The sequence below is a fragment of the Melozone crissalis genome, unplaced genomic scaffold (genome assembly GCF_028551555.1).
Source record: "Melozone crissalis strain CALT ecotype California unplaced genomic scaffold, PUWL_Pcris_2 ptg000017l_1, whole genome shotgun sequence".
Classification (NCBI taxonomy): domain Eukaryota; kingdom Metazoa; phylum Chordata; class Aves; order Passeriformes; family Passerellidae; genus Melozone; species Melozone crissalis.
This window is the reverse complement of record NW_026535795.1, coordinates 12089883-12113552: the sequence shown is the minus strand read 5'-3', so window position 1 is coordinate 12113552 and position 23670 is coordinate 12089883. Positions and strand designations below refer to the sequence as shown.

The window sequence follows — 23670 nt, the reverse complement described above, 5'->3', positions numbered from 1 at the left end:
ACAGTGAAAAATTATTAATAATGAACCAAAAAACATTGTGTATGTCATGGGAGCTGCAGAGATTGTAAGATGAGTAGCTCAGGAGAACAGCATGCTTTTTGTTACATGGCTGCTCATTTCCACATTGCTGTAAGGACAGGGGCTGCAGTGAGTTCAGCTCAACTTTCCTGCTGGAGCAGCTTGGCTGCAGTGTTTTTATTTCCCTGTTTGAGATTCTGCTGGTGCTCTGCTGAGGGAAGGGAATGTCATGGTGCACCCTGGGCCTGCCAGCCAGGGAACTTCAAAGGTGAAGTGACTTCAACTGGAGCTTTAGGCAATTTAGGTCTGTACTGAAAACATGTTTTAAATATTAAAATGCTGTGGCAAAGCGGATTAGAATTTTTCTATGAAGCCCAGGTGCTGAGAAAACAAGCATGAGTTTCCAGTGGGAAAAACTGCGTGAACTGACTTTTTTTTTTCCCCATACAACAGTAATTTAACATGTGAAACAGAGTATTTCTTTTGGCTTCTATGACATGAAGCATTTGTATATGTGCTCTGAGCTGGCAGCCTGGAGTTGTCACCCATCCCACAGCTCTCCATGTCCCTCCCATGCCAGGGGTGTTCCTTGGCAGGGAATGGCTGCTGACTGTCTGCTCTCTCCTTGCAGTAAGTGATGACCTCATCAAGGACTGTTTAAGCATACTGTACAACACCTGTATATGTGTAAGTACAACTCTTCTGGTCACTTTTTACATGTGCTGCTTGTTAAGACAATAAACAGACTCTTTTAAGTATAATTTAAACTTACTCTGAAGCTTTGCATAAAAATTCCTTCAGTTAAATACAACATCTGATGTGTTGCTCAGATAATTTGTTTTCTGACCTGCATTGTCAAGCTGAAATTCCCTTGTTTGGATCTTTCTGTCTCTGTGTTTCCATAGGAAGGCTGTGCCAGCCTTTGTCAATGTTGCAGTTTAAAATCTGAAGCTGAGAATGGATGCCTGTTAAGCCCAGCCACAGCTGGTCTTGTTCAGAATTGGGGCTGGCAAAGGGTTTTGAATTTGATCCTGCAACTCCATGTGCTGGATTTTAGTTCAGTCCAGTCCAGTCATGGCAGATCAGTGCAAAGGAAGGTGCTGGGTTAAAGGCCTCTGGAAATACCTTGTCATTAAAATCCTGAAGCTAAAAGCAAAGGCCTCAGATTATGCATGCAGGGAACATCCTCAGGAATGTTTACTTCATCACACACCTCATTATGCCAGAACCTAGGGAACATTATTTAACAAAAATTTTAAAAAGAGCTGGTTAGTGGCTTGGAGCTCTTCCAAAACCATCAGTCTAATCTCCAGAGTTTGAGTCTTACTGGATCATGTCTCACTGATAAGGATCTGTGTACACATGGGACAGGGAAGAGAGGGAGCACTTATTTCCTTGGCTTGGATGATTTATTTTTTTAACTGCAGGTAATGCAACTTTTGCAAACTGAGAATAGCATGATAAGCTAAAAAGCAAGTTTGTAATTTCTAGACTAGCTGCTCTGTTTTAATTCACTTTGGTATTACTGCAGGGATTGGAGGAGAAGTGTCCAGGATCACAGAAATGGTCTGTGGGCAATATTAGCTGTTTTTATGTTCTCTGTAAATATTGGGGAATTATCTTTGCCAGTCTGGTTCTGTGAGCACTGGGAATGTGTCTCATGGATAAAACACAGCTTTGCAAGCAGTGAGGATGTAGCTGTGAGTTCCAGGAAAGCCTGGCTGTGCTCTCAGCAGAGCTCAGAGCATGAAAGGCAGCCTTAAACTCTTAAACTTGAGTTTCCATGCCTCAGTCTGACTTTGGGGTTCATCACCCTGTTCTTTTAGGCCAGTGCTTGATCTGGGTTGCTCAGACAGCAGTGCTGAGGTGTTGGGATCTTTAGCTTGCCAGAGTGACCCCAAGATGTGTTAGAAAGTCTCTTTTCCCACCCCAGGGCTTGAAGAAGGAGTCTGGGCTCTTCATTTCTCACTCTCAAGGTTGTTTATTGTATCTTATCTATAAAATTCTTTCTCCTGCCCTGCCGAGGTCTGTCCAGCAGGACAGTCCCAGGCACTCTGCCTGCCCCCAGGGTAGTGTTATGTCTTTATCCTAAAAACTACCTGTACAATGTTTACAATTACTTTCCAATACCCATCACCTATGTTAGACAGTGAGCTTCTACTCTAAACCAATCCAAAAGTGCCACCATCACAGCAGAAGATGGAGGCCAAGAAGGAGAAGGAGAAAGGCTGGACACACCCAATTCCCTCCATCTTGCCTCCTGAACTCCCATTCTAAAAACCTCATCATCTACTTTTCCAACCCATGATAACTTCACTATTATTCTACCTAAACTGTTGTGGCTTGCTGATCTTCATATAAAGTTGGTAATTTACTCCATGGTCATAATCATAACCACAGGTGTTTTGGGCTCTGTGCCAGGGTCTCTGAGCCCCCTGGCAGGGGTCCTGCCCGTCCTGGACTGCCAGAGGGATGTGCTGAGTTCCCACACTGAGCGTTTAGGAGCTGCTGTGTGTGCAGACCATGGCATGGAGCTGCTCACAGTTGTATGCAAAGCAGAGCCCAGCCCCTGTGCTGTGTGCCCAGGCAGGCAGGGCTGCCTTTGGATTCAGACAAGGAAAAGCTGCCTTGAGGTGAAGCCTCTCTCTCATCCTGGCGTTGTTGCCAGCACCACAGTGACTCCTCACCAGGACTGGAGATGGTTTTTTGTTCCCACAAACACATTCCCTGGTTTCAGGAGCAGCTGGCTCAGCACACATCATCTCTAGGGCTGTCCTGGCTGTGCCCTGTGGCTGCTCAGGGTGGGCTCTCACTGGGTCTGTCTGTGCTCATTTCCAGACTGAAGGAGTCACAAGGCGGCTGGCAGAGAGAAACGACTTTGTGTTGTTCCTGTTTACACTGATGACAAACAAAAAGACATTCCTACAAACTGCAACGCTCATTGAAGATATCCTGGGAGTTAAAAAGGTTAGTTACTGCTTTCTTAATATCATTTGTGTGGCTTTTCAGCCCAGTGGAGGAAAGAGAGCTGTTTCTTTGAAGAGTGGCTGAGGATAGTCCTCAAAGCTGCCATTCTCACTTCTTGTAGCTTATTTGAAACCTGCCTGTTCACAGTGGTAATTAACTTCAATCACTTTCCATAAAGAAGCCAAACTATTCCTATGGTGTCATACTTGTAGTGCTTTTACCCAGTTCAGAGAATGGTGGCAGCTGTGTCCCCATGGTCTGAGTCATTAAAGACTTGCCAATATTACAGACTAAGAAAATGAACCTCATATAAATTCAATTTTCATCCTGGCCTGCTGATTGTATTTGACATACTTCACTTGTCTTCCTCACATCTGAGAGGTTTCCTGTGTGTTCCTGGATGTTTGTCACCTCTCTGAGAAGTTGTAGGCTGGGGACACAGGGCACTTAAATCTTTTCTGCACAAACCTGGTTATTGAACTTATTTACCAGCATCATTGCAGCTCAGTGCCCTGATGTGATGCAAGTAAAATACTCAAGATGTAACCTTGGGAAAACCTTGATTGGAAAGAGTCTGTGTGCATTTTGTGGAGAAGGCCAGGAGTCTGTAACCTAATACTTTATTATTTAGAATAAGATTGAGGTTGATGTACTTCCTGAAATAGGACACAAGCTCAGTTTATCTGAACATATTTTTTTGAAAGCTGTTTTCAACATCTTTTTATTAAAAAGAACTTCTGATGAAAAGACTGAGAAATAATTTAGAAGTTCTTATCTGTGAGTTTTGAAGAAAAGACAGGATTGAAAAACAAAATTGAAGTCTAGTACCTAAACATAATTTATGTATTAAATCAGGTTGTGGTTTTGTGAGTTTTTTAGTTAAAAAAAGCCCCCCAGATTTTTTTGTAAATATAAAAATAGTATTTAAAATATGGATATCTGTACTTTTGGAATTGCTAAGCCTGACAGCTGTTGTAAATCCCAGCTGCTTCTCCTTTGCTACACTGGAATAGCCCAGAGAGCTCCCCAGGGAGGATCTGCCTGTGTTCTCTTGCTGACCACCCCATGTGACTGAGCTGCTGTTGCCTCCCCAGGAAATGATCCAGCTGGATGATATTCCCAACCTGGCCAGCCTGGTGTCCAGCTTTGACCAGCAGCAGCTGGCCAACTTCTGCAGGATCCTGGCTGTCACCATCTCGGAGCTGGACACGGGCAGTGATGACAAGCACACTCTTCTGGCCAAAAATGCCCAGCAGAAAAAAAACTTGGGCCCTTCCCGAGCTGAAATTAATCAAGGTAATTGTTGTGCTGTAACAAATCAGAATAATCTCAGCAAGGTATAAAGTTTTCCACTTCTCAACGTCACACAGTGTTATGTTTTTGAAAGATACTGGAAGTGTTGTGTCTTACAAAGCATTTTTCTTGATTCAGTCCCCTCAGACTGTTTCCTGAAAATAATGTTTCCTGTTAGTGAAACTGTGTAGCATTTGGTTTCATATGGTGTTGCTAATTAGGTGGGTAGTTTCTGTCATTTCAGCATTCTCTGAGTGGCTTAAAATAATTGGATTTGTTTTCTGTGCCTTAGCCACATCCATGGACTTCCCATTAGCAGCTCTCAATAATTCTGTGTCCTCCATAAAATATGAATTCCTGAAGTAAAGCTGCCTGCAGTGTGGTTGCTGTTGGAGCAGTTCCTTCTCTGATTTTATCTGATATTGTCCTGAACAGGATGTCTTGTCTTTATCAAAAAGAGAAGTGTGTTTAATATTAGTTATGTTCCTCAGTGTTAGCAAACCAGCCTTGGAAATCTGTGGGGCTGATCTCAGCCTTAATATTGGGCGCAGTGCAGCTTTCCTTATTGTGCTGAGTACTTCTCAGGTGCAGAAGTCTTGCCTAGAAAGATGAGTTGGAATTGAAAAAGATAAAGTCCCATCAGATGTAGAATCTGCTGTTTTCAGCTCTGGCTGTGCTGAAAAGCTTTTGGGCTTCTGAAGCAGATATTTGCATAGGCCCATGCCAAGCAAATGTTTAGCTAATCTTTTTTTATGGGCACAATCAGAGACTGATTCAAAGGCTGTACAGTATATTCTATTTCTAAAACTTTATCAGGGAGCTTATTCTTTGAGAGATGCAGCTCTCATGTAATGTTCATGGCAAAATCTTTGTCCTTTTCTCCTTGCCCCTGCAGGTGGGAAGTGAAGCTTTAGCCATGTATCTTTAATAAACAGGTCCTGTCATTAAATTATTCTTGAAGGCAAAATGCACCTCCCCAAACATTTGCAGGGCAGTGACTCCTGTTCTTGCACTGCTCTTCCTGAGGGTGCAGCTCCACAGTTAAAACTCTCACACCTGGGGCTGCTGTGGTGTGTTCTCCACCTATTTTGCTCAATGAGGAGCTAATTCAGGAACCTTTTACTTGAAAAGCTGTCAGATTTCCTCCCTGCTGCTGCAGAGAGCCAGTTCAGTCACTACAGACTAAAACCATGGTAGGGAAAATAAAGGAGGAAAGGGGAGGTTGGAGCTGCCTCCTCTTAAGCTGCTGCTTTATTTCTGCCAGCTTAGTTTTCAGCCAGATCAGTTCCTTGATAAAACTGGAGAACAGCACTGAATTACTGCTCTTTTCTAATCCATAACAGAAGAGTGTGCTGAGTTCTTCCATCTTCAGATCTTTTTAACCAGATCTTTTTAACAATATACTTCTGTATTCCTAAAGTAGATGTGCTGGTGATCTTGCACTGTAATCAAATTCTTTCTCTTTATTTTTTTCAGCTACACTTCTGAATATTCCAGGCTTCATCGAGCGGTTGTGCAAACTGGCCACAAGGAAAGTGTCTGAAACAACAGGGACTTCCAGCTTCCTGCAGGAGCTGGAGGAGTGGTACACCTGGCTGGACAATGCCCTGGTGCTGGATGCACTGATGAGAGTGGCAAATGAGGAGGCAGAGCAGAGCAGCACAGGTACCTGGCTTGCATCCCTCCCCCCACCAGCAGCTGAGGCACGTCTTAACCTTGCTCAGGGTTTGCCACGTGTTGGTTTTCCTGTCATCTGATTCCACTTTCCTTTCATGGAGGACTCACATATCAACATTTAGGTCTGACTGCTGCTTTGTTCTCATGTAGCACTGATTTTTTTACTGAATTAAAATTAGCTAAAGGAAAAACCCTCCAGCAGTGTGTGCCCTTTGCATGCCTAGCTAACACTGAGGGGCTGTGCATCCTCAGCCCTAACCTCCTCTGGAGTGATTAAAATAACCCTCCTGAGATAAGTGGCCTCACCAGCATTTTACCCTAAAAGTTTGTCTCATGACTTTGGGTTCAAATGCTTCATACAAAACAAGTGTCCCCTTCTTTAAAAAGGAAAGGTAGTTCCAGCTAAATTAAAGAAATTAATTGGAAAAACAAAAAAGTTACAGTGGAGGTGTTAATACAACCTTAGGAAAATGCTTTGGAGCATGTGTGTGGTTTGTTTCTTCACTCTTTGGGATGACAAAAATGCAGTGTATGTCTGGTAGAGCTCAAAGTACTTCATATTCCTGTTTCTGCTCTTAGCAGGGTAATTCTCTCTAAGGTTATGAAATTTATTTAACTGTGGCCTAGGAATACTGGTACTGAGGTTTGAAATAAAAATAGATTTAATAGTAAGTGCTTCTGATAATCTCCCATCTACTTTTATTACATTTCTGCCATGCCCTGGTGCAGTAGTGTATTAATTCATTTAGGTGAGCCTACTTATTTTAAGGAAATGCTGCCATTTAGTCTATTATGGAAAAAGAATTTAAAAACCTGATTTTATCTCCTCTAAATTTTCAGCTATATTTTTTCTCTAGCATCTAATTCAAATTGGTTATTTCCTGTACATTGCTATTTTTAGTTAAGGAGAAAATTCCAGCAGCTGTGTCCTGCATCTGCAGTGTTCATTGTAAAAGCAACAACTGTAACAAATCCTTTCCTGTTGAAGCTGCCTCAGTCTCACATCTTTGCCATCTTTTTCAGAGTCTTCAGATGAGAGTGGACTGGCCAACACCTCCACAAGGACACAGCTGCCCCAGTCCATGAAGATCATGCACGAGATCATGTACAAGCTGGAGGTGCTGTATGTTCTCTGTGTGCTGCTCATGGGCAGGCAGAGGAATCAGGTGAGCCCCAGGGGATGCCCACACACACACTTGGTGTCTCTTTAAACCTGAGTGCTCATGAGTGAGGTCATGGGCACAGAAATGCCAGGGCAAAGCTCAAGGTACCAAGCTGGGCAGTCCTGCCCAGAAACCAGGCAGCATTTCAGTGGGAGCAGCTGAGGCTGCTCACACCCTGCTCTGGTGCAGGAGGGATGCAGGAGGATGCAGCAAGTGTGTGGGTACCTGCATGATGTCAGGAGTTCTCCCCCCTCCTGGTACCCAGTTTGGATGGAGCCCCTTCAGGCTTTGCCCTTCTTTGGCTGCTTTCACTTTTGGAAATGCTCTGGATGATTTTTGCAGCATATTGCCGTGACTTGGCAAAGTGTTCAACTCCCAGCACTTCAGTGCTGTCTGCACTGGTCACTGCCTGCAAATCCCACTCATCCGTTCCTTGGCCTTTCTTCCTTTTAAAATGAAAAAAAAAATTGTTCCCTGCCTCACACAGGCTTATGAAGAACCAGTCACTGCAGCTTGGCTGTGGTTTGATTTAACTAGGTCAAAAGCAGGTTGTGAAGGGAAAAGCAAAGCAATCCTTGGCGAGGTTTTGACAGGTTTCCAGCTTTGGCAGTCTGCTCAGCTCAGCAGAGCTTGGCATAGCAGGGGCATTCAGATGTCCTGGACACTGGGAGGGCCAAAAGAAAGGCTGTTGTGTTAGGCAGGAGAGGCTGTGTTGTGGGCAGGGGTTGGGGCACATTTATCTGGAGTATTTTGTTCTCTGGTAGTAACCTCCCAGGGAATCAGTCACAAACAGCCCCCAGGGCAATTTCCTGAATCTCTTCATCTGAATACAGGTGCAGCTGTAGCTCAGTCCCAAACATAACTCACCTGTTCCCTCTGAACCTGCAGCAGAGCTTGTGGACCTCCCATCCCTGGAAGTGTTCAAGGCTGGGGCTTGGAGCAGCCTGGTCTGGTGGAAGGCAGGGCTTTAACATCCCTTCCATCCCAAGCCATCCTGGGATTTTGTGACTCTAAGCAGACACTTGGCATTAAAAAAAGCAGATTCTGCATAAGAGGAAGCAGAGAGAACCAGTAATTCTTGCAGAAACCATAAACAACTCCTAATCGTGTTGTCATTGCTTTTAGAAGTGCTGTTCCTGTTAGGCATGAAATAAAATGTAAACAAAGCCCAAAACATAACAAACTAGCAGAACATGGATCTATTAGAAGGACTTTTTCTTTTCCATTGTATCAAGGCAGATAATTCACCCCTGCCTGAGCTCCCCAAAAGAATTCAAGTTTATAGATTCTGCAGAAACTGCTTGCAGCCTGCACTCATCCTGCTGCAGCTGAATGGGTCCTTCCCTCCCTGGGTCACTTCTGGTGTGTTCCTGTCAAATGTGACAAGGCAAAAAATCTGCTGCTGAAGCAGCTAGCTTTGAAGATGAATTTATGTTTTCATTTCCTGGGAACACAGTTCTTATCCTTCATCTGCTATTTCTGCCCCCATGCAGATGGGGAAACCAAGGATAAAGGTGGCCTGCTGTTCACTTCTTCCCAGGACTGATTCTGGACTGGAGTTGAATTCAAATCTTGAAAGATTTGAGTTACTGCATTCCCAAACATTTCTTATCCAGAGTCAGGGTTTTTTATTTGTTTGTTTTAGGGTTTTGTTTTGTTTTTTGTTTGTTTGGTTTTGGAGGAGTTGATTTGGGGGGGGGGGGGGTTGTCCTTTATTTTGTTTTGGGTTTTTCTTTGTTTTGATTTGTGAAATCCTCTGCCTTTAAAGCACATGCTACATCCTTCATTCCTCAATCTGCATACGATTTGTGTGGCAGATCTTTTTGTGTGAATTTGTGTGAATCCCCTGCCCTTCCTGAGAGCCAGGCACTGGAGCTGAGCTGTTCTCCAAGGGAAGCTCTGGAATGCAGGCACAGCAGTGTGCAGCAGCACCCTCAGACAAGCATCTCAGCTGCTTTTTGGTGTCTTTTCTTGGAAGGAATAAGAGCACAGAATTTGTGGTACCAGTCTGAGCAGCCAGAGGACTTGCTGGTTTTAGATTGGATTCATTTCTGACAGAATTTATTAAGGGCATCACAAACCTGCTTCAGTTTGCTGTAATAATTGACATAATGGTCTGGCATTTGCTTGAAGCAAGATGCAGCCTCCCAAACTCAACCTGTCCCCAAATGAATCTCTGAATGCTTGATTTAAACTTGATTGCTGGCTAATTTGCATAAATTGATAACTCTGGTAGCAGTGACTTAACTCCTCCTGTTGCCATATTGGGGATGATCTCACCTTGGGAATAAGAGGTGTTTCTCTGCAGATCTGGGCCTTTGTTGCCTTCTCATTATGGTCACACCCTAAATTACTCTCCTTATGTATTTTTCTAGGCTGTCCTGCATGTCTGTGTTGTGGTGAAGAGCCATCAGATGATTTCCTTGCTCCTGCTGTAGGGAGCCACACTGCACACACAGAAACTCAGCTTAGCAGAGACAGTTTTCGTGTTGAGAAAGAACAGAACAATTCCTGTGAAGCTGGATGGCAGCAGGAAAAAGCCAAAGTAGCTTGAAAGTTGAATATAGAGCAGGGATTGTCTTGGCATCCTCAGGCAGAGTAATTGTAATGAGTTTGGGCTCTGGAGAGGGTGATGGAGAGGCAGAGATGTGACTGAGGAGCTTGGTCAGGTGAGCATTCAGGGCAAACTGAACTGCACAGATTTGAAATCTGAGTCATTTGGAGAGGAGCAGATTGAGGAGTTAACACTGAGTGTAGAGTGCTGTTATTTTAGTGAGGGCTGAGGCTCTTGCAGGCAGCTCAGGCTCTTTCTTGGCTCCCTCCTGCTGTGCCTGTGCCATGGAGGGGCAGGAGCACTACAGGGAGCACTTTGTTTTGAGAGATTCCTGTCCAAGAGTGTTTCAAAATAATGGAGCACCAGAGGACTCCAAGCTCAGCAGTCTGTCAGGGCAGTGTGGGTGGGTGGGAAGGAGCTGGATGCTCCTCAGGTGTGTATTTGAGGTGTCCAGCATTAATTTCTTGATTTCCATCAAGGTGGGACAGCTGGTGGCTACAGCCAAGAGTAGTGCAAAAAGCCATCAGCTCTGCTGCAAACTAGAACCAAAACCTGTAAAACAGCATCAGCTTCAGATACTTTGATTCATTCACATGTTTGAGTAAATACAACAAAGTAGATTGATCTGCTTGAAATGCTGCTGGTTACAGTTCTGGATCTTGGGACAACCTGGGCTATTTTTAAGTGATTTTGTTTGTTAATTTTAAGGAACATGTCCATTACTTGGGCACTTAATTTTTGCAGAATGTTGCACATTCCAGTCATGTGGTTTTCATTTAAAACCATATCACAAGGAATAATGGTTGTATTAAGCCTACAGCTAGTAACAATCCCACTTTCTCTTTTCCTTACTCCTCATCTTCTAAACTCCTTACATCAAAAGTATCTTAGCTTGGACTAAAGGTATTGCACAGCTGTTCACACCAAAATTATTAGCTTTTTTATATGAATAAAAAAGGTGTACCAGGCAGACTGATAAATGAGCAATTTGACTTTTTTTTTTTCTCTAAAGTTCAGCTTCTCTTTAACCTGAAGGAGCAGTGTGGTCTGGTTGTGTTACTGCTGGACTCTGCTCAGGTGTTTTGATGAACAAAACCAATATTGATGGGGTTTTTTGCCCTCAGAGGCCTGCCTGAGCAGCAACTGTGTGTCTGCAAAGGGAAAGGACACTCAGGGGATTGAGTGGCTGCAGAATATCCCCAGCTCAGCTGTTTGGTGTAAAATGCATTTTCAGTGTGCTGGAAGTGATGTCCTGATGCCCAAAGCAGCTTCCAGAGACACAGTGGTTAATTGAAGTGCTGGTGAAGAGCTTTATCCCAAAATAAATGCTTGGTTTAAACCTGTTTTCTGTCCAATGTGGATGTTTTCTATCTACATCCATTAATAGAAACTGCTGCACTGTGGTTAACACAAACATTTGCTGTTTGAGACAAGAATTCGCATCCTTTTGTCAGGGGATGACATCACTTTGCCCATCTGTTTGCAGACTGCATTAAATCTGTGTTTAGGCTGGAGCAGACATGTTTGTACCTCTCTTGTTCCCCAGGTTCATAAGATGATAGCAGAGTTCAGACTCATTCCTGGCCTCAATAACCTGTTTGACAAACTCATCTGGAGGAAGCACTCGGCCTCAGCCCTGGTTCTGCACGGACACAACCAGAACTGTGATTGCAGCCCGGTGAGCACCTCTGCAGTTCTGGGTTTTCATCCTGGCACACAATTCTGAGGAGCTGTGCTGAGTATCTGGGTGTTTGCATCATCAGTGACTTGAGATGCTGTAGCACTCAGATTTTGAGGGATTATTGATTTCATTGAAGTCTGTCCTTAGCTCATGTTAGCAATGCAGCAGGACCAGTTTAGCCTCTCCTCTCTCTCCTGGTTTGTTTGTTCATTTGAAGGAACATGTCCATTTTGAGAACTGAGAAAGGAGTAAATTTCTGGACCCTGGAGGCCAGAGGTAGAAGACAACCAAAATTCAAAGAAAAGATTCCTAGGAGAGGCACAGGGCACAAATTGTGCCACAGTCAGGTTTAGGGAGTTGGGTTTGTGTTGGACTCTTTATAGTTTTTTTTCTTTCCAAACCTAGACATTCTGAATTGATCTGTACAATTCTAAGCTTTTTTGCCTTTGCAGTGAGAAGGAATTTATTACCTGTTATGTGCATAGACTTGGAGGCAATCTCCATTTCTATTTTGGGAAGTGCAGCCTCTCCATTTGTGCAAGTCACTTGCTCTGCTGTCCAAAGGGGGTTGATTTGGAAAGGTTTTCCATTCAGCTGTTTCATGCCTGCTTGGTAACTAATGACAGCCAAAAATACTAAAGAAGTGCTGGTTTTTTTTATCTTTCTTGTCTCCTTTTAGGACATTACTTTAAAGATACAATTCTTGAGGCTTCTTCAGAGCTTCAGTGACCACCATGAGTGAGTATGAGAAGCTGTGGTGGGTTGTGGATTGATGCTGTTTGCCTGGTTGTGGTTCCAGATGTCCTGGGCACAGGGCAGGCTCCATGTGAAGGGAATGTTGTACTGTCCCTAAACTTTGTGTTCCTTTCAGCTCTTGCTGTAACAGCCTAAGAATTTGCTCTGTGGTGGGCATGTCTGAATATGTCTGAATATGGGTTTGACCATATTAAACCCATAATATGTGGGTTAAACCCAGCTCATTTTGTCTTGTGTTGAGATGAGCTGCAACATGTACAGGATGAGTTAACACTTTCTGGCTCAAGGAATAAGGAGGCATCTTTCTTCTTTTTTGCCTTTTACTGAGAGCTGACAGTGAGCCAGGGAAATACAAAGAAATCTCCTGTTTGCCTTCAGAATAAATCCTTTGGAAAACTTGGGTGTGCTGGAATAATTGGAGGGGTGGTGCAGTTTGCTTGGGGTTATTTAATATTTAATATTTAATGCTGTGCTGCTGGTACAGAGGTGTTTGAGACTTGTAGAATCCTGCATTCCATCAGTGTTGCTCTCATTCAGTCCTGGGAGATGGTGTCCATTTCCTTACAAACTCCTGTGTTAGAGCCATGTTGTACTTGAGGTGCTGCTCATTCCTAGAGCCACGCTGGTATTTTTGTGCAGGATTTTAGTCCTGTTGGATAGATTTCAAACATCAGCCTTTTTGATTGTGGGATATTAGCTTTGAGAATGCAGAGCTGCTGGACATAGGGAGGGAGGGAATGCTGGCCTGTTGTAAATCCTTCATGCAAGACATTGTTTGCCTGGCAATCACTCCAGGTATTCCAATAAAATCTCTACAGGTGATGTTACTACTTAAATGGCTGCTGCAAAAGTCTCAGGGTTGCTTGAGCAGCAAACGGCTCCCAGCTGTAGCACTGGAGCCAGTGGAATGTGTGGAATCTGTTGGGGGTTTAAATAATTACATGAACTTTCTATGAAATCACAGATAAGCTGAGTTAACTGAGGACAAGATGAGAGCAAAGTACTTGTGTGCTGATGTTCATTCAGTGAAATTGTGTCCAAAGCAGACTTGCAGAGCTGTTTATTGCAGGGAGAGAAGGGCTCTGTTCTCATTGCAGAAACTGTTCAGTCCACATCAAAGGAATCTTTACACAAGAACCTCAGTGAGCACTAACCTGAGGAGAGTGTTGGAAACAAGAAGGAACCTCACACTCATCACTGCATCCTCTGCCCCCTGAGCTTTCCTAAAAAAGAATCTTTGCTGTCTGATTTTGAACACTTGGAAAGCAGAAAGACTCTCAGGGAGCACACTGTGGGCAAAGGGGGCCCCTGGACTACATTTCTGCTCTATCAGATTTATTCTTTACAGACAAAATAATTTATTTTCATTATGAAAAGTTCAGTATTTGATAAAGAATTTGTGTACATTCCTGGGATTTATATCTACTTTTATTTGGATCTTTACTTTTCATGATCTTTTTAAATATTTCCAGGGTCAAGTTTGTTCAGATAACAAAATACCAGGATGATTGAGTCCTCTTTTGCAGATTCTGCTTTCTTACTTAGAAAGAGATTTATTACTTAAAAAGAGCAGTCACTATAGGGTAGAGAAAAATTTCAGGAAATTGTGAAAAAATTTGCTATTTCATACTTATTTTGGTCTGAAATTCAGCAAATGTTGGTCTAGATTTTTTTTTAAAAAATTAGCATTATCCAGAAGAAAATATTTACAAACCATAAGATTCCAAACAAGTAATCAAAGAGCCATAATCTCAAAGCTGGTCAGTGTTGGAAGTGGCATTTGGTAAATTTTGGAGGAGGTTTTCCTGGCTGGCCTGGTGCAGGGAGCAGAGTGGGAATGCTGTGAAGAGCAGCCAGGAGAAGGCAGCTTGCCCTTGTAGTCCTGTGCCTCTGCTTTTCATGAAATTGCATTTTTTCCTCTTGAATTCATCCTGCTTTTCTCCTCTCCTCCCCCACTGTCTTGCTTTAGGAACAAATATCTCCTTCTGAACAGCCAGGAGCTGAATGAGCTGAGTGCAATCTCCCACAAAGCCAACATCCCTGAAGTGGATGCAGTGGTCAACACTGACAGGTGAGAGGGGACTCAGGGTCACAATTTAAGAGCTTGGGAAGCACTTCCAGTGTAAGTTTGACATCAGCTGTTCTGTTTGACCTCTGTCTGTCCACCACACTTCCATTTCAGTGGCTCCTTTCAGTGGGAGGTGTCCAGGCTTGTGGGATATTGGTGGTCATTAGCAAATCTCAGGTGTGCTTGTGCTCAGAATAAGGTGCTTTAAAAACAAAAGCAACTTTAAAACCCCTAAAAAGAGGGGTTTCTGTTTGTGGCTCAGACTTCACTGTGATGTGCTGGATCTGCTTGTCTGGCTGTCCTCATGTTGAGTATTGCCGACAGACCTGGAAAATAATATGTCATCCCTCAGATCATTTAATTGCTATTAAATCTTAGCTCTGACATTCAGGAGCAGTGTGTGCACACAGAAATGTCCATTTCCAGGCTGCATGAACACATCCAAGTGTCTGCTGAGAATATTTTACCAGCAGCTAATAACCAGAATAAGCTAAATTAGATTAGCATGTTAAACCACTTAGAGAATCTCTTCTGTTGCATTTGAGTATCTGTTAGATGGACTGTTTTGATCTAATAATCTCTTTAATACATGATTCTGGTGTATCAAGCTCAGCAGATGGAAGGTTGTTTGCAGAATTTATTTTGTCAGAGTACTCCCAGGGTATCAGCAGGGACTTGGTCTGCACAGAGCAGATTTACCTCACTCCAAAAGGGAATCTCTAAGAGGATTTCTAGATTACAGTTATTATCATAATACTGTGTCTAATTGGGAAGAACTTTTTTTTTTCACCCCTAGCATTTAGTTTTCATGTTGCTTTTCTTGATACATGAGATCAGGGCATTACTTGTGAATGAATTTATTGCAAGTGGATGCTCCACTGAAGGTGCTGTTTAATACAAGTAAAATTGCAGTTGTACAACCTAATGTAGCACACAGCTTTCCATACTCTGCTCTGCCTCCTAAATGGAATTTAGACTTTCCTTTACATTTTTGAGCGGAAAAAGAAGGGAGTTCTTTCATTCCTAAGCTCAAATGTAGTATTTTTTTTTTCTTGATTCACACAAGGTGTGAATTGGTATTTCTGAAATTATTAAACTTCTGAGAGAAAGTTTTTGTTTTGAATTTATTTGGAAGTCACGTTGCAAGTATTGCAGATATTTACCAAGGGCAGTGAGGAGAACTCCTGTGCTGGTAGAACTAGCACAATATTTGTACTGTGTGCTTCAATACTGAGATTTTGATCATCAGAAGCTCTGGAGCAGTGACTGGATTCAGTGCTCAGTGCTTGCCCAGCCCTTCCACTCAGCTGTCATTTCTCACCTGCTGCAGGAGCCTTGTCTGTGATGGGAAGAGAGGTTTGCTGACCAGACTGCTGCAGGTCATGAAGAAGGAGCCAGCAGAATCCTCCTTCAGGTGGGTTCACTTTGCCTCTGAGGAGGTGTTTGAGACCCCTGGGATGTAGCTTTGGTTTTGTCCAGCTTAGAGCTGCTGAGAGTGTTGGAGAACAAGCTGTGGAAAGGTCTGGCTTTGTTGTGCAGGTGGGAAGAAATCACAACCAGTGATTTTCTGCAGGTTCAACGGGTCTGACTCCACTTCAGAGTGGATTGAAATTCCAGTGATTCCAGTTCAGGAAGCAGGATTTAAATTGCAGTTGTAATCCAGTACTTCCCTTGCCCCAAAACCAACACCTCCTTTCTCTTTCTCAGGTTCTGGCAAGCAAGGGCAGTTGAAAGTTTTCTGCGAGGCACCACCTCCTATGCAGACCAGATGTTCCTCCTCAAGAGAGGGCTCCTGGAGGTAAGGAAATTTATGCCAGGCATCCTCCATAGCAATCAAGAAGGATTTATCTGCTGTGAACCAAAAGTGGATAAAAATGTAGTGTTAAATATTGTGCTGGGTTTAAAACTCAGCAGGAAATGCCCCCTTGGAGTAGAGGAGGAATAAACAGTCAGGAAGATAAGTCAGGATCACAGTTTACTGGAGAAATCACAATAGATGCAACAATAATAATAATAAATGAAAATCTGCCCCTTATTTCTGTGTAACTGTGGCTGGGAACACTTAAAAAATACCTGTAATTCTGCTTGTGGCAGCCAGATGTGGCCATTTGTATCACCTGCATCACTGGGAACTCATTTTAACAAAAGACTCATCTGAATTATAATCTTTAGTTGGTTTTGTGGCATTCAGTCACCCAAGAACTTGCAGATAAATGCTTTAAATACTGATTGAATCACAGGCTGTGTTGTGCTGCTGGCTTGGACCAAGCTGTGGCAATAACATGTTTTCCTCCCCTGCCAGCATATTCTCTACTGCATTGTTGATAGTGAGTGCAAGTCACGGGATGTGCTTCAGAGTTACTTTGACCTTCTGGGAGAGCTGATGAAATTCAATATTGATGCATTCAAGAGGTTCAACAAATACATCAACACAGATGAGAAGGTAAATATTTGTAAGATCTGTCCCCTTTGGCTCAGATTACACCCTTTTATAAGCAAACATAGCACTAAAACTCACATTCATTTGGGTTTGGTGTGGTTTCAGAGCTTGGGGCACAATAAACATTAAGGGCTGAGTTGCCAAAGCCTCTCAGTGTTTTCAGCAGTGCTCCAGCTGTCCTGAGACACTGAGTGCTGAGCTGGTCAGCAAACATTGCCCTGTTCCATGATCAGGCAGGCCTAAGGTCAGGCTCAAGGGTAGCAGAACATTTCCTGTGCAGTTGCCAGATTTGTGGTTAAGTAATAGTTGTGGACATTGAGACAGCTCCAAAAAATCTTTTACTGGAGCTTGCAGTGGGAATTCCTTCATGAATAAGGCTTAAAATACTTGATACTGCAAACAGACGTAGATATTTGATGTTATTTGAATTTAGAGCCACTTTAAGAAGCCATGGCTTATGTAATTAACTATAAAATTGAGCTGCACATCAATGGGCAGCTCTATACAAAGTGGTTTCATGCTCTTGTGCACTTTGGACATTTAACATCAGCTGGTGGGTAGGTTCTGAATGTCCTTACACTGTTTTTTTGTTGCTGTAATTTTTCTCTCATTGCTGTTAGGTCTGGTAGGCTTTGGAGAAGGGATGTATAAATGTATTTTAAAGAGCTGTATTTATTTTTGGGGTTTTTCTCTAGTAAATGAACTCAGACATTCTAGAGAATGTCTTTATATTTCCTCTGTGCTTCCTGTGTATTGATCTCTGACTGGGTTTAGCTCTCATTTTGTGTGACTCCCTCACTGTATTCCTCCCTAGTGCTGTCTGCTTGTACAAAATCAGTGTAGGAAAACATGGAGCTGCAGGAATTCCCCCTTTCAAAACAATTATGGTATGAAATCTCACTTTCAATGGAGTGACATAGCTTCAGAAGAGATTTTAGGGGTGCCAGGATGGCATTTATCTATTCCATAGTGTTTTTAAGGGATCCTTTGGTCAGCCCTCAGTGCCAGTGTTGGCTTGGGCAGGGTCAGGCAGAGCTGGGAGAGATGTCTCCTCTTACCTTGTTAGACATAACAAAAAGATAATGACCCTGAGTATAAATATACTTAAATCTTTGAAATTCAACACTAAAAAGTGTTTCTGTTCAGTTCCAGATCTTTTTAAATCAGATCAACAGCTCTCTGGTGGACTCAAACATGCTGGTTCGCTGCATCACGCTGTCCCTGGACCGCTTTGAGAATCAGTCTGATGCTAAAGGTGAGCAGTGGGGTGGGGCTGGGGGGTGTTCAGTGCTGATAATGGTTAATTTAAATCTGGGCTTTGACACTTTGGGGGTTAGACAAGGAAATGCCACATGGAAAATTTGAGCACCAGTTCTTACTGTCCTGATGCTTGGATCAGTGTGTCTGAACCTCCAGCACCTGGATATAGGAGTGTGCCTCCTGTTGACAGAGTGACAGAACTATCCTTTGTCCCCTCAAAAAGGAAAGAAGCCCAGAAGTTTCTCTCTCTCCTCAGTTAGATGAAAAAGACACCTCATAGGCCTGGGGGACTTCACCTCAAACTTAAGGATAGCTAATTCGACAGAAGCCAAAAAGTCCTGCCTGGGCAATTTACTAGAAAAAGAAGTGAACAAAGAAACTAATCACTTTTGTGAGGTGTTTTACCAGGAGCTAACACCTTCACCTAGCTCGATTTTTCTCTGTTTGTTATTTTGCCTTTTATTAAACCTTTTTATTTCCAACACTGCAACAGAAGCCATCTTGCTAATTTTTATGCCTTCTAAGGTAGCTGAGCTATCTTGGGTGTGTTATAGACCTCCACGAGCTGATGAGACCTGGCTCAAAGGAGCTACTGTAATGTGGTGGTGTTCACAGGGGTCCTAGGATGAGGGAAGAGATGAGAATCTTGACTCCATGTTTCAAAAGGCTGATTTATTATTTTATTATATATATTATATTAAAGAAAATGATATATTAAAACTATACTAAAAGAAGAGAAGAAAAGATTTCATCAGAAGGCTAGCAAGGAATAGAAAGGATAATAAAATCTTGTGACTGACCAGAGTATCTGAGACAGCCGGACTCTGATTGGCCATTAATTAGAAACAACCGCATGAGACCAGTCAAAGATGCACTTGTTGCATTCCACAGCAACAGATAATCATTGTTTTTCTTTTCCTCTGAGGCCTCTCAGCTTCTCAGGAGAAAAAAGTCCTAACAAAAGGATTTTTCATGAAATGTGTCTGTGACACTCTAACACCTGGTGGTTGTGTTTCTGCTCTTGCTGCAGTGGCAGAGGTCCTGTCCGAGTGCCGCCTCCTGTCCTACATGTCCCAGATGTCCATGAGAATGTCATTCCTCTTCCGTCTCATCAACATCATCCATGTACAGACACTTACACAGGTAAGGAGCTGCCAGACCTTGCACTTGCCTTACTGGGACTGCAGTGGTGAGCAGGGCTGAGCCTCTTGTCCCTGGAGGACACCCCTGTCCCTTTTTCCTTGCCTTGTGTGCAGGAACACTTCCACTGTGTGCTCCTCACAGGCTTGTTTTATAGGAACATGTATACAACGGCTGTCTTGGCATTTAAATTTTTTTGCTGTGTCATTTTTACTTCCAGGAAAATGTCAGTTGTTTGAACACAAGTTTAGTTATCCTAATGCTGGCCCGAAGGAAAGAAAAGCTCCCTTTTTATCTGCGCACCTTGCAACAGATGGAATACACAGAGAAATACCCTGGCTTCATCCTGAACAACTTCCACAGCCTCCTGCGGTTCTGGCAGCAGCATTACCTCAACAAGGACAAAGACAGCACCTGCTTAGAAAATGTATGTGACCCTCTTAGCATGGCAACACCTGCCTGCCAGCCCCCTGGCAAAAATGGGAGCTTGGGTAGGGAAAGAAGGGAGGGAGTTCTGCCTCCAGTGTAGCTCTGTGGTGCTTTTCACACCTCAGTCAGGCTGCCACAAGGCAGATGCTGGGTTTCCCCAGATAATAGAGCCTGAGGTGGCTGTGGCACACAGGAGTGTGATTTGCCAGTGCTGAGGGGGAGGGAGGACAGAATGCAGTTCCTAGAGTAGTTAGCACCTTAGCCAGACTGTTCCCTCTTCCTGGTGTTGCAAACAGTGCAGGAAGAATATCTGATGTAGCTGCTGGAAGTCAAGGGAACAGCCTGCAGGTTTCTGTGCCAGAGCTGGCTTGTCCTGGGGCACTGGTGGGTAGAAATAACCAGCTATCCAGTTATGTGGGGGACATGTGGTCTGGTGTTAGGCTGCTGGGCTGGCATTTTGGTTTTGAGGGAATAATGCAGGAGGGGTGTGAGCAGGGAGTGTGTTGGGTTTTGTGCTCTCAGGAGCAGAAGCTACTTCAGCATTGGTTTATCTGCAGCACCGGAGTCCCAGTTTGTGTTTGGACTGGACAGCAGAGAAGTTTGAATTATGGATGTAGTGGCCCAGGCAGGCTGGGGTCACCCTGTGCTGCTCTTAGCAGCTGCCACAAGCACTGGGAGTCCTTGTCTGCCTCTGGAGAGTGTAGAGGGTGTAGTTGTTCAACACCCAGGGGGGGAGGGCAGAGTGGGTAACCCAAAGTGCTGGTCACACTGTCGGGCTGGGCAGCTCAGGCTGAACAGGGAGTGATTCTCAGCTTTGGGAGGTGTTCCCTGCTGTGGCCTCCACTGACCCCCCTGTTTTCTGTGCCCACAGAGCTCCTGTATTAGTTTTACCTACTGGAAAGAGACTGTTTCGATACTGCTCAGTCCGGACCGGACGTCCCCCTGTGCCATAGTCAGCTACATCGACGAGGCGTACATGGACATTGACAGAGACTTCTCCGAGGAGTAATTGCCACCTCCAGCTTGTGATGGGCAGCTCGGAGGGTCCCTCCCAGCCCGGGGATTTTCAGGGATACGCTGTGTAGTGTGTGTGTGCAGCTCGGAGCTGCGGAGCGTCGTCCCACCCCCGCCCCTGCCGGCCCCCAGCTCTGACCTCTGAGACTCGGACAGCTCTCTGGGCAACACATTCAGGGATGTATCTTCCAGTTGTTCTGGGATAAAAATAATCACCTGCACAAACCAGCCTGTATTATTTTTTTTCCTCTCTCCCAGTCCGGCGGGGCTGGCAGAAGGTGTTTTGCTGACGTGAGGGTTCTCTTCTCTGTATGTGCCGGTTGAGGTGTGGCTCTCTCAGGGCTGCCAGGACGAGCAAGTTGAAAAGCACAGCAATTGCCCTCCAAGTGTGAGGTCCAAGGAGCCCATCTGAGCAGGACCCCAGCACCAGCCACATGCAGAGCCACCACGAGGACTCCCTGCAGGTGTTAACTCTTCCACCGGGCTTTGGAATCAGGGCTTTGGGCTTGGTTAGAGCATGAGTGTGTGTGTGTGTGTGTGCTTTTAATTCCTGAGAGCCCCAGCTCCAGTCACCTCTTTACCATCGCCTTTTGGATCATTTGGTACTAAATCTATCTGTGCATTAGGAGAGAACCTCTGTTCCTGCTGTCCTTCCTGCACATCCTTCCCATCCGGAGGCGTTTGCAGTGCTGGAGAACAGAGACATTTCAGCAGTGGTGGAATTGCAACAGGGGTTGGCTTTTTCATGGAGCACTAGCATTAAAATGTACTAATTTTTTAAACTTGCGGCTTGTCCCTTCTTGGGTAACTAATCTGGTTTTAAAATCCTTTTCAGGACCATTGCTCTTGATGTTAACCTGCTATGCCTGGAAGTCTTATGTCAGTCTCTGCTTTCAGCCCTTAATATCAACACACACATTAATCTTGAAAGTGCAATATTTGCTGGAGATGTCCGTTTTTTCCTGGATCTGTTTTAATCAGAATGTGTTAAATGCTGGGAATAAACACTCCTGGTTGAAAGTAACGTTGTAGGATATGTTGGGAAGGGGGAATGGGGTTTTGGCAGTCTTGATTGCCAAACCTGCATGTGCCCTGCCTGCTCACCAACACCATGTTGCTCCAACACATTCCAATACCCAGGAATGAGATACTACACTTAAGCCACTACATTTAAGTCAGAAACATGTCTTGCAGCTACAGCTAAAAGAAATCAGTTTTGAAATGCATCATCTGAATTTTTTTAACATTTTCTAATTTATTTGACGAGATGACTTCGGCTCTGTCCAGGCTCCAGAGGGGTGAGGATGTCCCAGAGCTGCAGCCTTTTGTCTTGTTGTTGCCAGCAGCATGAAACCCACCCTGAGGCTCCCTGTGCTGGGGCTGGAGGAGTGAAGGAGGCTCCAGCCCCAGGAGTAGGACTTGTCTCTGAGCATCTCCCTCCTCCTTTCTCTTCTCCCACTCCTCGGTGTCCTGCTGTGGGCTCACAGGGTGGTCAGAGCTGCTGAGCTCGTGCATGAAGCTGGAGCCTTGCAGGGGATCCTGGTGTCCCTCCCTGGGAGCTGCACTCTGCTCTGGTGAGGGTACCCTGGGGAGCTTCTTGTCATGGCAGCTTCACCTCTGTTCCTCACCAGGTCACCCCCAGCCTGCCCTTCCCTCCCCTCAGCTCATTTCTTTCTCATCTGTACTTTTTTTGTTCTTGGGTATTTGTGTTTTTGGTGTATCTTTGCTTCTTCTTAACTGTAATAGATGTACACTTCAAATAAATGCTTCAAATTAAAAGGCTTTTAAGTTAAGGGATGCCTTTTCCACAGTGTAGTTAATGGGTGCATCCACTGATTGCTGCTGTAACCCTGCAGTCTCTCTCACTCCCCTCTGTGTTTAAAGGACAGTTTGGGGCCCAGCTGCCTCTGGCCTTGCCCCTGGGCCTGGGGGAAGCTGAGCTGAGCCCACACCATCTCTGGAGGTCCTCCCACGCCTGGCAGCACAGGCTGGGCTTTGCTTTTGGGCTGACTGGGCAGAGAAGGGCACAGGGCAGAAACCCCTGGCAGCTCCTGCAGGGATGGAGCGAGCTGGGCTCCAGGGAAAGGCTCTGCCCCAGGGCACAGAGGGTCACAGGCAAATCCCAGCTGGGGCCACGTTCCTTTGGCATGTCTGTCCATGCCAGATGCCACAACACCCTCTGGGTGAGAGGGACCAGACCCATGCAGGTGGGCTGGGAGGGAGGTGGGACCCCTGGCACTAACAAATACCTCTGAAGTATGCACTGTCCCTGTGGATTGCTGAGGTTCATGCTGCCCTGATTAATGCCGATTTGCTAACTGCAAATAATCATATTAAATGGAAACTATTAAAGAAATCTATTTTAAAGAAATGAGTGGAGGTGTCTTTTCTTTCCAGTGTCTTTGCCAAAGCCATAACCCCCTCCAGGGCTGTAAGAGGGGGCTTTAAGTATTCAGGAATAGTGGCTGAGGTCTGCCTCAGTTCTGGTCCCCTGCAGTTAGACGTGTTCTGGTGGGGAGGTGTGAGGAAAGGGCTGTTTTCCCAAAACCCATCCCACGCCAGGGCCATAGAGCTGGGAGAGAGAGGACTGAGCTTCTCTCCTGCCTGTACCTCCCTGTGAAGATGCTCTAGGGGCAGAGGCCAGGCCCTGGTTACCCTGTGACACACAACACAGCCAGTCCTGGTAATCTACGTTTATTTATGCAAAGCAAAGCTGACAGTGACTGTTGCAGCCACTGGCCTCCAACCTACAGCAGCAGCTGGAACAGGGCAGAGCAGGGCAGGCAGGCTCCTAATGCTGGAAAAAATCCCCAAAGGGCTTTGGTGAGAGGAGGGATCTGGAGGCACAGAGCACTGCCGCCCTTCAGCCCCAGCATCAGTGGGAGGTGAGGCAGCAGTGCCACAGCTGGTGTGGCTGTGCCTGTGGTCCCTGCCCTGGCTCCAGGCTGGCAGGAGCCGTGCCCAGCTCCCCACGCTCCCATTCCAGGGGTGCCCACCTTGGAGATGACCACGTCCCTGCTGCGGGCGCGCAGTTTGTTGACCTGGCTCTCGGCGATGTCGGCGCGTTCCTCGGCGTCGTCCAGCTCGTGCTGCACCTTGCGGTACTTCACCAGGTTGGAGTTGGCCTGCTGCTCCTGGCAAGGAGAGAGGAGGGGAGGGTGCATGGGGCACAGGGGACAGCAATGAGCTCCCCACATTGCAGCCCTGGAG

General features: G+C 45.0%; 2 protein-coding genes across 2 annotated transcripts in view; one reads left to right on the top strand and one right to left on the bottom strand.

Annotated features, from left to right (window-relative positions):
- Positions 1–21539, top strand: part of TRPC4AP (transient receptor potential cation channel subfamily C member 4 associated protein) — a 36841-nt gene extending 15302 nt beyond the window's left edge. The window contains exons 7-21 of the mRNA XM_054274924.1: positions 650–705; positions 2857–2985; positions 4080–4281; positions 5755–5943; positions 6979–7121; positions 11219–11350; positions 12033–12091; positions 14079–14180; positions 15508–15591; positions 15885–15975; positions 16480–16620; positions 17764–17872; positions 18908–19020; positions 19238–19444; positions 20318–21539. Of these exons, the coding sequence (XP_054130899.1) occupies positions 650–705; positions 2857–2985; positions 4080–4281; positions 5755–5943; positions 6979–7121; positions 11219–11350; positions 12033–12091; positions 14079–14180; positions 15508–15591; positions 15885–15975; positions 16480–16620; positions 17764–17872; positions 18908–19020; positions 19238–19444; positions 20318–20455 (1895 nt within the window). The 3' untranslated portion in view covers positions 20456–21539. The remainder of the gene's footprint in view (positions 1–649; positions 706–2856; positions 2986–4079; positions 4282–5754; positions 5944–6978; positions 7122–11218; positions 11351–12032; positions 12092–14078; positions 14181–15507; positions 15592–15884; positions 15976–16479; positions 16621–17763; positions 17873–18907; positions 19021–19237; positions 19445–20317) is intronic.
- The window catches only part of MYH7B (myosin heavy chain 7B), a 33970-nt gene continuing 31653 nt past the window's right edge, over positions 21354–23670 (bottom strand). The window contains exons 41-42 of the mRNA XM_054274923.1: positions 23457–23594; positions 21354–21428 (exon numbers count right to left, since the gene is read on the bottom strand). Of these exons, the coding sequence (XP_054130898.1) occupies positions 21354–21428; positions 23457–23594 (213 nt within the window). The remainder of the gene's footprint in view (positions 21429–23456; positions 23595–23670) is intronic.